We start from the raw sequence: 15,266 nt of genomic DNA on the forward strand, positions 1-15,266 counted from the left end.
CCAGGCGGCTGCGCGCTTGAGAACGGCGCTGCGCTGCGAGGCGCTTCCGCGACCGGTGTAACCACTTACACCGACCACTTACAATAAGTGCATTCAACCATGCACAAACCCAGAACAACAAGAATCAAGAAAGTACAATTTTCTTCAAGAAAGCCAAACTACAAAGGGCTATAAGTAAATGCCATTTAAGTGCTACTAAAATTTATTTTTTTATTCAAGGTATAGTCGGAAGAGATGTTTTTAGTTAAAGGTGGAAGATGTGTAGACTTTCTGCTGTCCTGATGTCATTGGGGAGCTCGTTCCACCATTTAGGAGCCAGGACAGCAAACAGTTATTATTTTGTTGTGTATAGCTCGCAGTGAGGTAGCAACAAGCCGATTGGCAGATTCAGAGCAGAGTGAACGGGCTGGGGTGTAACGTTTGACCATGTCCTGGATGTAGACTGGACCAGATCCCTTCGCAGCATGGTATACAAGTGTAGCGTGGTGGGTTAGCGGGGATAGTGAAAGGTAGCCACAACCCCACCTGGGGAGTTCCACCGCCAGGAAATACTAAAATACGGTGAGTGCAACAGCACAGGTTTCGTTTGAATCACGGGGCAGGAGACGTGTTGTACTAACAAGAAAGAACTTTAATATAACAGGAATAAATACAAACAGAATAACAATTTAACATAAGAAATAAAACACTTTTGACATGAGCAACCAGGGACAGGGCTGGGACTTACCACAGCAACGACAACCAAAGAAAAAGGATTAATAAACTCGCCACCCGTGACACAGCAAACCGGGTTGTGAATAAAACCCCGCCACCAGGAATTGGGTCGCCGCCTCGGACCCACAGCACCTGACCAACAATAAAAGGATAATTAAAACATGTCAGAATCGAAAACAACAAAACAAGCCAAATACCAACCAATATGAACACAATGTAAATGGGATTAAAGGTTGCTAAAAACTAGGCGTCCCTCCGTGATCACTCCACGCGCCATAAAGGTGTAGCGTGGAGAGCCACAGTGCATGAGACAATACTTTTTAAGAACGACATACTTCCTTGGTCGTAAGCCAGGCAGTCTTTAACTGTGGAGCCGTGCTCTTATCAGCCGCAACAGTTCATAAAGGTGTGGTTTAGGACAGTGCAATTTCCAGTAAAAGCCAATACAGCAGGTCCGTCTGAGGCGTGGTGGCCAATGACGGCCGACGAAGCCAAGTCACAGCAACCCGGAGGGTGGGAGTCTCCCCCAGCCGTAGATGAGTCCAGAAAGCAGACCCGCAACTGCACCCCGAAGGTCCCCCGGCGGAGCGATCCTACGCCAGCAGTCAGTCACGCTGCGTATGAGGGGGGATATTTAGGGGAGGCGCTGGCTGTCGCACAGCCACGCCACACTCCGCCGCGGCTACAGAAGTAGCTCTTCCACGCTATCCAATACCCACCGGAGAGGAGCGGAAACGGAAGGAGGGCGAGCCAAACACGGCCGCCTCCTTAAATACGGGACGCCTGACGTCGCCTAATGACTGCTGCGCCATTATAACAGGTAGAGCGCCCCGCAGCGGCAGGGAGGGAGCGCGCATCTGGCTACACAAGTACTAATGTTTTGAAACGGATACGGGCAGCCACTTGTAACCAGTGAAGGGTGCGGAGGAGCGGAGTAGTGTGAGTGAATTTAGGTTGGTTAAAGGGGACATAGCATGCCCATTTTACCACAAGTTGATATGGTTCCTTGGGGTCTTAATGAAATGTCTGTAACATACTTTGGTCAAAATACCACAAGGATCATTTAAAACAGCACCCTTTTTACCCTGTCTAAAACAGCCCTCCACAGAGTGACCTGTTTTGAGTGCCTGTTCCTTTAAATGCTAATGAGCCAGCTCCCCTCTCCCCCCATGATTTTAAATGATATGAATTACATATTTTATATGATATAAATTATCAAATATGCATCCCATACTTTGTATTCCCCTTCTGTTGTCCTGGAGTTTTAATTTTCCCAATCACATAATTAAATGTCCCCCTCTGCACATCCACTACAAGCACACAAGCAGACAGACAGAGAGAGAAAGAGAGGGGTGGGGGGGGGCTATGAAGACCATCATTTACCCCCGAACCCCGACATTCAACGGGTACAACAACAAGCGGAGAAAGCAGAATCGCGGGCTGACCTTATATATATATACAGTCTATGGGGCTGACCAGCGCGGAGAAATGCACGTCCCGTGTGACCAGCCAGGCGGCTGCGCGCTTGAGAACGGCGCTGCGCTGCCTCGCAGCGGCACTTCCGCGTCCGGTGTTAACCCGGCGTAACTACTGTAACCCGGCGTACAGTAGTGCTGAACACTGCGGAAGGGGACCAAGACCATGTAGGGAGACTTCCAGTTCCTTGTTACGACACAAAACCCAGGAAGCTCAATCGAGTCGCTCAAGCATGACGTTTCTGACTTAGAGGAACTATAACAAAACGCGCGAGTGTTTTTTTCCCAGAGTTTTTGGGTTGGTAGACATGCCAGATACCCACATTAACATGTAGAAGCACTAACAAAGTGGAATTTGCATGCTATGTCCCCTTTAATGACCAGTCAGGCTGCTGCATTCTGGATGAGTTGCAGAGGTCGGATGGCACTAGCAGGTAGACCTGCCAGGAGGGAGTTACAATAGTCTAGGCGTGAATGACCAGAGCCTGGACCAGAACCTGCGCTGCCTTCTGAGTGACAAGGGGACATATTCTCCTGATGTTGTGCAGTATGAATCTACAGGAACGTGTTGTTGCAGTAATGTTGGCAGTAAGGGAGAGTTGACTGTCGAGTGTCACACCCAGGTTCCTAGCAGTCTGGGTGGGGACTAACACAGAGTTGTCAAAGGTAATAGTCAGGTCGTGGGTGGGAGAGCCTTTCCCTGGAAGGAAAAGTTGTTCAGTCATATCAAGGTTAATTTTCAGGTGGTGTGCGGACATCCACTGAGAGATGTCAGTCAGACAGGCAAAGATTCGTGCTGCTACCTGTGTTTCAGATTGGGGAAAAGAGAGGATTAGTTGGGTGTCATCAGCATAGCTGTGGTAGGAAAAGCCATGTGAGTGAATGACAGAGCCGAGAGAGTTGGTGTACAGAGAGAAGAGGAGGGGACCCAGGACTGAACCTTGAGGGACCCCAGTAGTGAGAGGACAAGGTTCCGACACAGATCCTCTCCAAGTTACCCGGTAAGTGCGGTCGTTGAGGTAGGATGAGAGCAGGGAGAGTGCAGAGCCTGAGACACCCAGGTCCTGAAGGGAGGAAATAAGGATCTGGTGGTTCACTGTGTCAAACGCAGCAGAGAGGTCTAGAAGAATGAGGACAGAGGAGAGAGAGGCTGCTCTAGCAGTGTGAAGTTGCTCAGAGACAGCAAGGAGGGCAGTCTCAGTTGAGTGGCCTGCCTTGAAACCAGACTGGTGAGGGTCAAGAAGGTTGTTCTGGTGAAGATAGGAGGAGAGTTGATTAAAGATAGCTCGCTCGAGAGCTTAGGAAAGAAAGGGAAGAAGAGAGACAGGTCTGTAGTTGTTTACTTCAGACAGGTTGAGGGTGGGTTTCTTGAGGAGAGGGTCTTGCCTCCTTAAGAGAGTTAGGGAAACAGCCAGTTGACAGGGAAGTGTTGATAAGATGGGTGAGAAAAGGAAGAAGGTCAGGAGCAATAGACTGGAGAATGTGAGATGGGATGGGGTCAAGGGGGCAGGCTGTGGTTACCAAGGTTAGAACTTGATTGGGAGACGGGGGTGAAACAGGAAAGCGAAGGGGATGAAGATGAAGTTGATGGAAATGTAGGTACAGAAGGTGGATTAGAAAATGAGGAGCGTATGTCATCTATCTTTTTTGTAAAGTAGTTGACAAAGTGGCTTGGTAGAAGGGTGGAAGGAGGAGGGGGACTGGGGGGGTCCAGGAGGTTGGAAAAGATGGAGAAGAGTTTTTGGGGGTTCGAAAATGAGGATTAAATTCTAGTTTTTTAAAAAGAGCTTTTGGCTGCAGAAATAGAGGCAGAGAAAGAGGAGAGAAGAGATTGATAAGTGAGCAGGTCGGGAAGGACTTGCGGACCTGTCGTGACATAAGAGGACAGAGAGAGTCAAGAGAGGAGGACAGAGTAGAAAGGAGAGTATCCGTGACAGAGTTAGGATGCATGAGTGAGAAAGATTCAGTTGAAGGGAGGGCTGATAAAACAGAGGAGGCCGGAGAGAGGGAGCGAATGTTGCGACGGACAGGCACAGAGGCTGTTGATGTGGTAGGGTTGTCAGTTCGAGAGAGTGGGAGAGAGTAAGAAATAAAGAAGTGGTCAGAGACATGAAGTGGGGTTACAGTGAGGTTAGATGTAGAGCAGTTTCTGGTGAAAATATAGTCAAGGTGGTTACCAGCTTTGTGAGTAGGAAGGGAAGGACTGAGTGAGAGAGCAAAGGAAGACAGTAAAAGTAATAGGTCAGATGACTTCTCTGTCTGGATGTTAAAGTCACCCAGAAGGACAAGTGGAGGGCCATTTTCTGGGAAGTTTGATAGGAGGACGTCTAATTCTTCCAAGAAATAGACCCAAGCTTATCTATCTATCTATCTATCTATCTATCTATCTTCTATCCATTCCTCAACACAGATAGAAAAAATGCATAATTCCTGATCATATTGTAGGAGTGACATCATCATGACGTCACTACGAAGTAGGAAAATCAATCATTTCATGCAGTCGTACATTAACTTTTGCAACCAATAAGATTAGAGATACAATCTACAGTATCAATGACATCATGACATCATGATCCAAAACAAACCAAATTGGACACTGCACTGACCCTTAACGATACACATGAAGCCAATAAGATGAATGTTTTCCAATTTATGTGAGGCACAGACAGACAGATTCCTGGAATTAGTAGATGGATGTAGGCTCACATGCATACCTGTATATGTTTGTTCAAGTATGTATGTTTTTATGCACGTCTTTCATTATTTACACCTCTTGTAATCTTTTTCCACATTTTTACTTTGACGAACTTGTCCCAGGGCTTTCATCAGATCAACTTCAAATTCTGTGAATGTCATCTCAATAAGATGGAGATATAAAATACCTCGAATTTTTCGTTTTCGTCACACAGTGTGACCGTGGCGTGGCGTCAAAATTTGATTACACGCCATCAAAACATGAGGTTGTGTATGTCGGACATACAGAGTCTACTCCAAACTAGACATGTAAGACAAGAGTCCCGGCCTGAGGACATCTACACAGAATCATGACTTAAAATCACAGCACCCCCTGGTGGCAACAGGAAATGTCTTGTTTTTTGCATGTCTTACACTCCCATCCAGTGACTGCAATCATGTCAAACTGTGTCAAAAGCGTCTCAAGACATTGATAATGTAGGCATAAGACTATTGTGAGTTTTCGTCAAACGCCATATTAGTGGCGTGGCGTCAAAGTTCATCAACTTGCCGTGACACATGAAATTGCTGTAACTTCAGTGTTCATGGTTCAATCTCCCTCAAACTACATTTGTGTAACAGCAGCCCCCCCTGCAGACATTCATATAGTTTTAAGGAATGGGCGTGGCAAAATAACAGAATAGCGCCCTCTAAAGTGCAGCCCTGGCACCACGATTGGCCGACATGTACAAAAATCCGTAGGGACATGTGTCTTTACATAACAAACAAAAAAGTCTATTCGATAGATATGCTAGACAAAACAGGAAAACAGGCTTTAGTGGCCATTTTGACCAATTTAGACATTTTTACTTTGACGAACTTGGTCCTAGGGCTTTCATCAGATCAACTTAAAATTCTGTGAATGTCATCTGAACAAGATGGATATATAAACTACCTCGGTATATACGATTTCATCACAAGGTGTGACCGTGGCGTGGAGTCAAATTTTGATGATTCGCCAAAAAAGAGGGATTTATTATAACTCCTCTGTGCATTGTTCTATCAGCCTCAAACCTCATTCACACATTCACAGTCCCGCCCTGATCAGATCCATGGGTCAATATTGACTCATCGTTACAGCCCCCCCTGCTGGCAACAGGAAGTGACATTACAATATACAGCTCAAAAGAGCTCAGTCAAGTCATAGGACCATGGTCAGAATTGTGACATTTCCTCAAACCATGTAAACATTGAGGTGGGGCGAAGGTTCATCCTTCGCCAAAGGAGACGATGTTGTCATAACTCCACTGTACATTGTCCTATCACCACCAAACTTCTGTCACATGATCAGAGTCCAAGCCTGAACAGCTCTATGTGTCAATATTTCCTCAGGGTCATAGCGCCACCTACTGATTCGCCCATTAAACAGGAAGTACTTTGTAAATCCACTCTGCATTATCCAACCGACCCCCAAATTCTGACCTATGATCACAATCCTGCCAGAACAGCTCCATATATTAATATTAATTCAGGGTCATAGCGCCACCTACTGATCAGTGTGAAAATGAAATTGTTGTAACACCACTGTACATTGTCCAATTGAACCAAAAATGCTCACGCTACATCAGAGCCCCTATTTGAACAGATCTATTAGTCTGTATGTAATAATAGTGATGGCACCACCTACTGGCAACAGGAAGTAGGCCTCGTTTTACAACTTTAATCAGATTAACCTAACATTTTGACATATGATCACAATCCTGACCTGCACAGCTCCATATATTAATATTAATTCACGGTCATAGCGCCACCTACTGATCAGTGTGAAAATGAAGTTGTTGTAACACCACTGTACATTGTCCAATTGAACCAAAATTGCTCACGCTACATCAGAGCCCCTACTTGAACAGATCTATTAGTTTGTATGTAATAATAGTGATGCCGCCACCTACAGGCAACAGGAATTAAGCTTTGTTTTACAACTATAAATCGATTTACATATATTTTTCACTGTGTGATCTGCAATTGATAGCGTGGACCGTAATGTGCAATTAGTAGGCAAGGATCGATGTCGCGTGACAGACACAGGAAGTGAAGCGGTTATCCTTCCCGCAGTGCGCAAAATGCATGCAACGTGGAGCCGTGTGCCCGGTCACCGATCACTCTCCCCACCAACCACAACAGGTCCGGATTTGCGTGTGCTCGGGCCCGTTCAGTGCTACAACGTAGCCCTAGTTCTATTTTTATATTATTATTTTACACAGTTCCATCTATTTTATTTGTATTATGTTTCTCTGCCAACTTTCATACAGATTTATCATTTTTATTTCTTGTACCTCTTTTAACCTTTTTTATTCTCATATTTTATGTAGTTTTGTGCTTGATAATTGTGTTAAACTATGCTTTCGAATTTTAAATAGTTTTCTTTTAATTTTTTACTTGTGATTTTCTTTTATGTCCCTGTACAGCACCTTCAATCTACCTGTGTATGACAGGTGCTTTATAAATAAAATAGCCATGCCTTAAATATTGTATGTTGTATTTAAACCTTTGTAAGCACTTTGTTCTTATTTGCTTGAAGAGTGTTTTAAAAATAAAGTTATTATACTAATATATTTATGTATATTCTTTTTATTATTTATCCGACATACCTGGAACTTGAGTGTGACAAACTGAGAAATGACAAATTAATTAAATGGGTACATAAGATTTCACATTTATTTGTCAGCTGTAATATTTCAAAACACAATTCATTGACTTTGCTGTGAATGTACTAATGCCAAGCAGTAAAACACTAGATTTCTTTACTTCTGTAACATTCATTGAGGTTCACCAGTATGTTAAAATAAACGAATTGGTATACTGGAAAACTGTATTCAGATATGTGTTCTTTAAAATGTGTTTAAAGCTGGCTCAAAAGCTCAGTGAGCATGTAGAATTAAGGCCTAAACTGACACGTTCGTTGAGTTAATGTTTTAGTATGTGTGATGAAGAAGGGACAGTGTTGATCCTGGGATGGAACTTGATGATGGAAAAAGGCATGTAGTGGGCCAACTGAAGCAGTAAAATGCATTTGGTGTAGATGTAAAGTGTGAGTGTGAATGTCTATGACCTAACACTGACAGTAGGATATCCTCTTTAGTATCTTACAGGGGAAAAAATAAGATGTCAGGTGGGCATAAAGTAAGAAAAAACATTATTCCATCCAAGAAAGTAAATCTTAGCTTACCACAAATTTCCTCTTGGTGCCATAATATCATATACCAACAAATTTAATGAGTCGGTCAGTAACAATACATTTTTAATGAGTAGTAAATCAACAGAAATGCACATTTGAATATTACTGCAATTTTTCTTTATAACCTGATTATGATGATTTGACTTAGTGAACAGAATCACAAATCAGCTTCAGTCCAATTATTGTGAAATCAATGTCAGAGTGCTCAGTCCTTGTTTGCCAGCAGATCATCAAGAATACGCTCACACATGTACAGGCAACGGGGAACATGGAAGAACCCTGAAAAAGAGATGAGAAACACAATTATCTTACAGACCTTCACTGGGGCGTCAGCTGTACTGTAAAACATCTGGGGCCCAGAGGCTGAGGCACCAAGTTTAACCCATGTAGATTTCAATATTTTGCCCTTAGTTGCTCGTTATTGTATTAATAAACGTATTAATAAAATAAACAAGCCTATTTTGTTCCCTAGTTAAGAGAACATCCAATTCATCCAGGCCGTAACTCAAGACAAATCAAAGGGAGAAAGAAGCTCTCACAATATATAAAACTGTTTTTAATTTATTTTACTGTAGCTTCACTTGCTGCTTACACAGCTGCTTCAGTATCAATGATCTAATGGTGTCATAGAGCTTAACAAAATAATATAATAATTGGTGAAACAAGTTTTTTTACTTTAAAACTTTAACTACAGTTAAACTGAAATTTAAATATTTCAGCCCAGAAACCGCAGCAAAATGGTGCAAAAACCTTTTGAGAAAAGTGCCCCTGATTCCCTGAAGAACTACTATGTTTAATAGCACACACATTATTCCTCCTTGTCAAAACCTGGAACCTTTGTTATACAGCATTGCAACTTGGGCGAAGAGCCACATGTGCTATACTAGTAACAGCTAGGAGTTTCAGACTTTTCCTCTCGTTGATGATCAAAACCATTCGTTAACACAGTGCATTCTGTAGACTAGTCGTCCATTTGTGGTTTTAGCACGGTGCAGTACTATAGCAGTGGCAATGCATCTACAGCAGATATGCAGCAGGGGGTGCTGTTTTTGTTGAAAAGTAGTTGACCAAATCATAGCCTCAGTTGTCTTGCAAGACATAAAGGCCAGAGATATACTTATGAATACGCATCATTGCTGCCTCACTTATCCTCCGCCCGTTTGGTGCATCAGTTGTGCATGCCCTCAGAGATTGATGTTCACACTGGCTAAAAGAATGTGGCCACAGATCAACTCATTCATTGTTGAACTTAATTCAACAATGAATTAAACTCTGAATTAAAAAGTATTGTATTCATACAGAACTCCAACCTGACAGAGGACAGAACTTCTTTGTAGCTAGCTTAAAAACAATTCCATTCATGGTTTTAATTTAATTAGTCACTTTCTGGCATTCAGTCTATTCTTCATCTAAATGACAATCTCACCTTTAAACGGGCCTCCTTTGAAATCCAGTGCCACCTCCCCTTCTTGTGTCAAATAGCCAAACCACTCCCCGCTCTTAGCATCAGGAAACTGCAGAGAAACAAAATCAGGCACATGTACGATATATTACAGTGTATTCAAATATACAGATACAGAAAGTGTTTTCAGCTGTGATAGTATGGACAGAGATCATTTCTGATAGATCGCTTCCATCTTAAATGAAAATAAGTTAGTCAGGTCATCGTCACAGAAATGAGATTAATCAGAAACATCTCACTCACATAAATGAGAATAAGCATTTTCCAAAATGCTGAATATCTTAAAACTAGTAATAAAAAATGGTGCAGTTGTCCTACTGTGCCTCATTGGCACTGTAGTGTACACTCACATGACTGAAGGTATATTCGTAAACTTGAGAGAATCTGTCCAGCAGCTCGGGCTTCTTGGTTTGACTGTAGGCCATCAGGAAGGCAATGAGGGCCTCACAGTGAGGCCACCACAGCTTCATACTCCACTCCAACTGGTCAGACACACAAGCACCTATTTAATCTATGATTACAAGCAAAATGCAAAAGCATCACCTGTCTAAAAAATCCTATCATGTGTTTACTTGAAATGACTGATTCACCTGTGTGGGACAGTAACCATCCACATCCAGGAAATAGAAGAGACCACTGTGCTCTTTATCCCATCCATACTGGTAAGGCAGCTCCACAAACTTGTTAATGGCGGTCTTCTGGAGTTCTTCATCCGCCCACTCTGCACTGTATTGAAGCAGGAACCAGCCTGCTTCCAGGGCATGGCCTGAGTCAGCACGGGTTAGCATGTGGGGATGGCCAAAAGGGAAAATGTTGAGTTAGGCAAATAAGAACAGCTGTCTCGTGCACTCTCTGTGCTCTTATCTGGCTGACTGGTCAGCAGTCCAGTGTTTACCTGGGTTCTGAAGTCGGCCCTGGCAACCTGGCAGTTCTGCTGCATCCACTGACACATTCTCTAAAATAGCTGTGCCGTCTCTCTGTACCAAGAAAAGACATTACAGCATATCAATGGGAGAATCTTCTGCTACAAAGTGAAACTGTAACCAAATCACCCGGACATTATTAATAATAATAATAATAAACAAAGCACCAAAGCCCTACAACATAACCTTGCTCAGTGTGTCCTTTGTTTGACTAACATGGGTGTTAACTTACAACCTGTTAAGAGATCGCTGAAATTATTTGAGTAAAGTACGGCCGGTGCCATGAAAATAAAATTGTAATAAAAGTGTAATTTTCTTTTAAGAATATTACCACATTTGACCGTGACATGATACGAGTGGATTCAGGTGAAAACTTTGTTTAACTGAAGTCTCCACATCAGAGCTAAATGCAGTAATTCCATGTCGTGCTTACGACTACTTAAACCCCTGAAGCTCATTTACATTTCATTGCTGAGAAGTAATGATATTTGCAGTATACTGAGAGTACGGCACAGTGGTTATCACAGCAAGAAGGTTCACAGTTTGAATAGTAACTACGTTGAGTACCACCTATTTTGCAAGAATGTGCAAAATCAATCAATCAAATTTTATTTTATTAAAAAATTATTTAAAGCTTTATGTGAATGTACACCATAAACTAACTGACCTGAAACTGGTTTGTTCATTAAGCAGTCACAAAATGCCCTGGTTGTAAATACATAATTCTGACAAGTCATTTTGACCAGACAGCATCAAGCCTGACCTATGCGTCCATACCTGTATGTGCTGTAGAATCTGCTGTACACACCAGCTGCCCAGTTCTCTGTACTTCTGAACCACTGCCTGACCCCGGCCTTCCGTGAGCTGTTGCACAAGGCACAAGAGCATCATGGGAATGGCCATGCTGTTGGTAGGAACATCTCCAGGATGCTGGGGCCTGCCCAAGCCTGAGGAGTCCACTCGAACCCAGTAGATCAACTGTTCCATCATCTGTTCAACCTCCAGCTATGAACACAGCAGAGGAGTTGACATGCGTTTAACTGTAGTTTTCTTATCAAACTTTGAACTTGAATGCCTGGTTTCTACAGAGCAGAGCTAAGTACAGTTTCTGGCAGCTCTATAACTCTGGAGAAGTGTGGACGCCAGGCGTATCTGTAGCAGATTTGATGCGTTTTCAAACGAAAACGTAGTTTTACGGAGGTAGGTAGCCTTAGCAACTACAGGATGGATTACCTTGAACTTTAGTATAGGCTTTTTGCATAATTACTGCTTTATTTGTTAAAATAAATTTTAGCTTATGCTGAATCTGTGAAAATGGGCTTTCAGAATTGTTTTAACTTATTCACAGCGTATGCAAATAGGGCATTACTCTTACTTACTTTTTTCAGTTTTTGGTCCATTGCTATATTAAGACTGAAGAGGTATGACCATTTAATTGGTCACATACTGAAACTAGCTTGTTATGTAGAGGGAAAAGTACATCTTTCTATATAAGATGTAAGATTAGATTAAACAGTGGCATGATCAAAAATGTGAGACACATACGTATAAAAACCACATATACGAATAAATAAATAGTAGTATTTTTTATTCATACCTGCATGTCCTTGTCACCAGTGACTCTGCTCAGTTCATCCATGGCCATGATGTAGAAACACTCACTGAATATAGTCCTCTGAATTTTGACCACTTTACCATCTCTTGTTAAGCAGAAGGCACATTTCCATTGACCACTGCTGCTGGACACACGAGCAAACCTCCTGAGGAACACTCCTCCTAAGATGCAAACACAACAATGTAACATTAGCTTTTGATTAGACACAATTGGTATTAGCGATGAGTATAAAGGTATTCTCAGACATGAATTTCTGACACTGATGACTTCTTCTACCTTAAAAACAAAATAATAAGAATAATGTAATTTTCTGTCGCGAGGGCTATCTCAATCCAAAAACTTGAATGACGTTGTGAAGTAGCCGACAGTGAAAAACCACACAGGTATGCACAAAGGGAATATGACAGAATTGACAGGCGACCAAATGAAACAGACACAGTCACCTGGATTTAAATTAAGAAAATAGGTCCAGACATTTTAATGCGCATATCTTTTTTGTGCTTTTCTGAATCAGATTTTCACCTGCTCTGACTAAATAGGTTCAATTAGCAGAACTAGCCTTAACGTTTCTACTTACCAGCTTTGGCTGCTTCAAGGATTTCAGGCTTGCGGAAGCGATCCATGGTTCGGTACAGGCGGCAATACATCCACACCTATGAAATAAACCAGCCACTTCAATCACAGAACTGACCACAATCCATAGAGAGGATTGTTTGTTTTACACTGCAAGTATCCAAACTTACCTGCCTACCCTGCAGCCAGACGTACTTAAGCTCATCATAAACCTTTCCATCCCTCCCAATGCAAGTGAAGAACCCCCTAAAACAGAAATTGGAGAAAAAAGTTCACCACAAGGATACAGACTGTAAACTGTTGTATATTATTGCTTGGTATTCAGGTTTATTGCACTTTAGAAAGATATGAGCAGGCAATATATTAATTTATACAGTACCCATGTACAGTGTCATGAGAGTATTTGAGCCAAAAGTCCACGACAGTATCAAGTTCTGTGCGAATCCGCTGTCGACTCTCCTCCAGCTTCAGGGCAGACATTGTTCCTTTCAGCAAAAAACAGGGGAATCAGTTTGTGGTGAACATTATCGTATGTGAGATTCCATGGTTTGCTTTTGCCTTAGTTCGGAGAATACTCAGCATTTTATGGAAAAAGAACAGAGACTGGGAATCAAATGGTAAATTTAGCATATTATTATTCACAACCAGAGTTGCCTTGTAAGTAAATGCAAAAACAACAGCTTAAAGACAGTTGCCTGTCATAATATAGGGTATCTCAAATTATATTAAAATATCAAAGTTTACCCTCATAGGTCTATCCTCTGTGCCACATAGTGACAGTGATTGAAAAGTGTTGTTAGATGTTACATTGACATCTGTATGCAGATCCTAACTCTACCCTCCAGACAATACATCAAAAACAAGTACCCACTTTAAAATAAAATTGTAAAAGTAGGACTCGACTCAGATTTGCATTGAGGTTGGCCAATTATTATCATATTTAGGGTTTATTATACTTAACATCTAGACCCTCAGGTCATGTGGGACAGGTTTGCCCAGTGTTCCCAGAATCCACACTGAGCTAAAGTGAAGCAGCTTTTAGTTTCTCTGCTCCCTGTGGATCAAACTTCAGTTCTTTTCCAGAAGGCCATGAAACACTATCGTTTGCCACAGATCCCAATACATCACAACCTCTTTTTAATATCTGACCATTTATTTTATTTGTTTTACTTTAGTCTTTTATCCTAGAATGTTTTCATGTAGTTCTTTTAAAACGTTTTAATTATTCTGTTCCTCTGTACAGCACTTTGAATGGTGCAAATTGCAATATGATCAAACTTGCCTTCACACATACTAACCCCTAACCCTAACTGTGAATCACCTCTGACTCCTAACCTTAACCACTTCATAACTAATCCTAACTTCATCCGTGAAAACGTCATACCTAATCCTAATTTAAACCATGACCACTTCATACCTAACCATAACCCTAACCTAACCAGGACTCACACCAGTCCAATGTCAGTGTTTATGCTGGAAAAGGTCCTAAAGAGGGAACAAATCTAAACAAAAGAAGTGTATCTCTTTTAAGGAGTGGTATCTTCGTTTCTCTCTTTGGAGCTGGATGATACAAAATGCCCTTATGTTCATCGATATAAAAAAATCAATAAACAAAAATATATGGGGATAAATTTGAATATTATATTGACAAAGGTTCTTGTAGTTTCCAGTCACGTGGTTCCCAACGCAAAGGCTACGATTTACAATAAAAGCTAAAGGTTGATAGTCTATTTTCTTGAAAAACAAGTACACGTACACGAACACACACACGCGCGCGCACGTACACACACACACACCTCTGACAGTTCACTTGTTCCTTGTTCACCGTAGCTTCCCAATAAATCAAAAGAAGCCTCTACTTAACTTTAAATAACGTATTTTAGTGTTTTTACTTGAGAAACACATTTTTGCGTTTTAATCGTTCTTCTTTATTCTGTTTTGAAAACGGCTCAACTCGCATTCACACACAAACAGGAACACCGTGTCTCGTGCTTGCCCTAAAATTCTGTTGTTCAAAGTTAGCAAACTCGCCATGTTCTCTTTTAGACATTAGTCCGACCGAAGACGAGACGTTTCTTGTTTTCTTGGTCTGGTTAAAAAGCGACAACTCCCCGCTTGTTGTGTTGTCGTGTGAGCAGCAGCAGTTCCGTGTTTCCACAGTGTTCACAGTCTGCAGCAGTAACACAGTTTGAACAACCTCACCATTCAAATGCTCTTACCTCCAGATCCCTGCAGACCCTCAGTGTCCACACGCGCAGTGTCTCTCCACACACACTGTCTAAACACACACACCACACACACTGTCTAAACACACACACACACAGCGTCTCAGCCCGTCGGCTCAGTTTTGATCACATGACCAGTGAGCTCCGGCTGTGGAGGAGGAAGTGACTCGCTGTTCCTACTTCTTTATTTACAGTCTATGGTTCCTACGCAACTAAATCCATCTGTAGACAGGCACAAGGCTTAGCCCGTTATTTAATTTACCAGGAAATGTGAGAGGACAAACATTTATTATTCTCACTTAAAAAAAAAGAAAACGTGAAGGCTATTACACAAACAGATAAGTCAACCAGGGCTCTGTACTACGAAG

The 15,266-nt window shown here is 42.0% G+C and overlaps 1 protein-coding gene across 3 annotated transcripts; it reads right to left on the reverse strand.

The window, feature by feature from the left end:
* Window positions 1-7,553: 7,553 nt before the first annotated feature.
* Window positions 7,554-15,003, reverse strand: renbp (renin binding protein). Of its 3 annotated transcripts, XR_004614506.1 has the most exons (12): window positions 14,893-14,991; window positions 13,053-13,158; window positions 12,844-12,919; window positions 12,678-12,753; window positions 12,083-12,261; window positions 11,263-11,490; window positions 10,458-10,539; window positions 10,153-10,328; window positions 9,913-10,044; window positions 9,527-9,614; window positions 8,226-8,379; window positions 7,554-7,916 (listed from the first exon to the last, which is right to left on the reverse strand). XR_004614506.1 is itself a non-coding variant. In XM_034591474.1 (11 exons), the coding sequence occupies exons 2-11, from the start codon at window positions 13,151-13,153 to the stop codon at window positions 8,306-8,308; spliced, it is 1,212 nt and encodes a 403-aa protein (XP_034447365.1). In that variant the 5' UTR covers window positions 13,154-13,158; window positions 14,893-15,003; the 3' UTR covers window positions 7,554-8,305. The 3 variants fall into 3 exon arrangements, 2 of the variants coding, with proteins under 2 accessions (XP_034447365.1, XP_034447366.1); XM_034591474.1 differs by having other exon boundaries at window positions 7,554-8,379; window positions 14,893-15,003; XM_034591475.1 differs by having other exon boundaries at window positions 7,554-8,379; window positions 13,053-13,165; window positions 14,894-14,957.
* Between the last annotated feature and the right edge of the window lie 263 nt (window positions 15,004-15,266).

The sequence above is a fragment of the Hippoglossus hippoglossus genome, chromosome 7, assembly GCF_009819705.1.
Source record: "Hippoglossus hippoglossus isolate fHipHip1 chromosome 7, fHipHip1.pri, whole genome shotgun sequence".
NCBI lineage: Eukaryota > Metazoa > Chordata > Actinopteri > Pleuronectiformes > Pleuronectidae > Hippoglossus > Hippoglossus hippoglossus.

Excerpts from the sequence above, each read along its gene's own strand:
- renbp (XM_034591474.1), bottom strand. The coding sequence starts at position 13,153 with ATGTCTGCCCTGAAGCTGGAGGAGAGTCGACAGCGGATTCGCACAGAA. Across the intron at positions 10,540-11,262 it reads AGATTCTACAGCACATACAG|AGAGACGGCACAGCTATTTT; the intron begins GTATGGACGCAT and ends TTCTTGGTACAG. Across the intron at positions 10,045-10,152 it reads ATGGTTACTGTCCCACACAG|TTGGAGTGGAGTATGAAGCT; the intron begins GTGAATCAGTCA and ends GTGTCTGACCAG.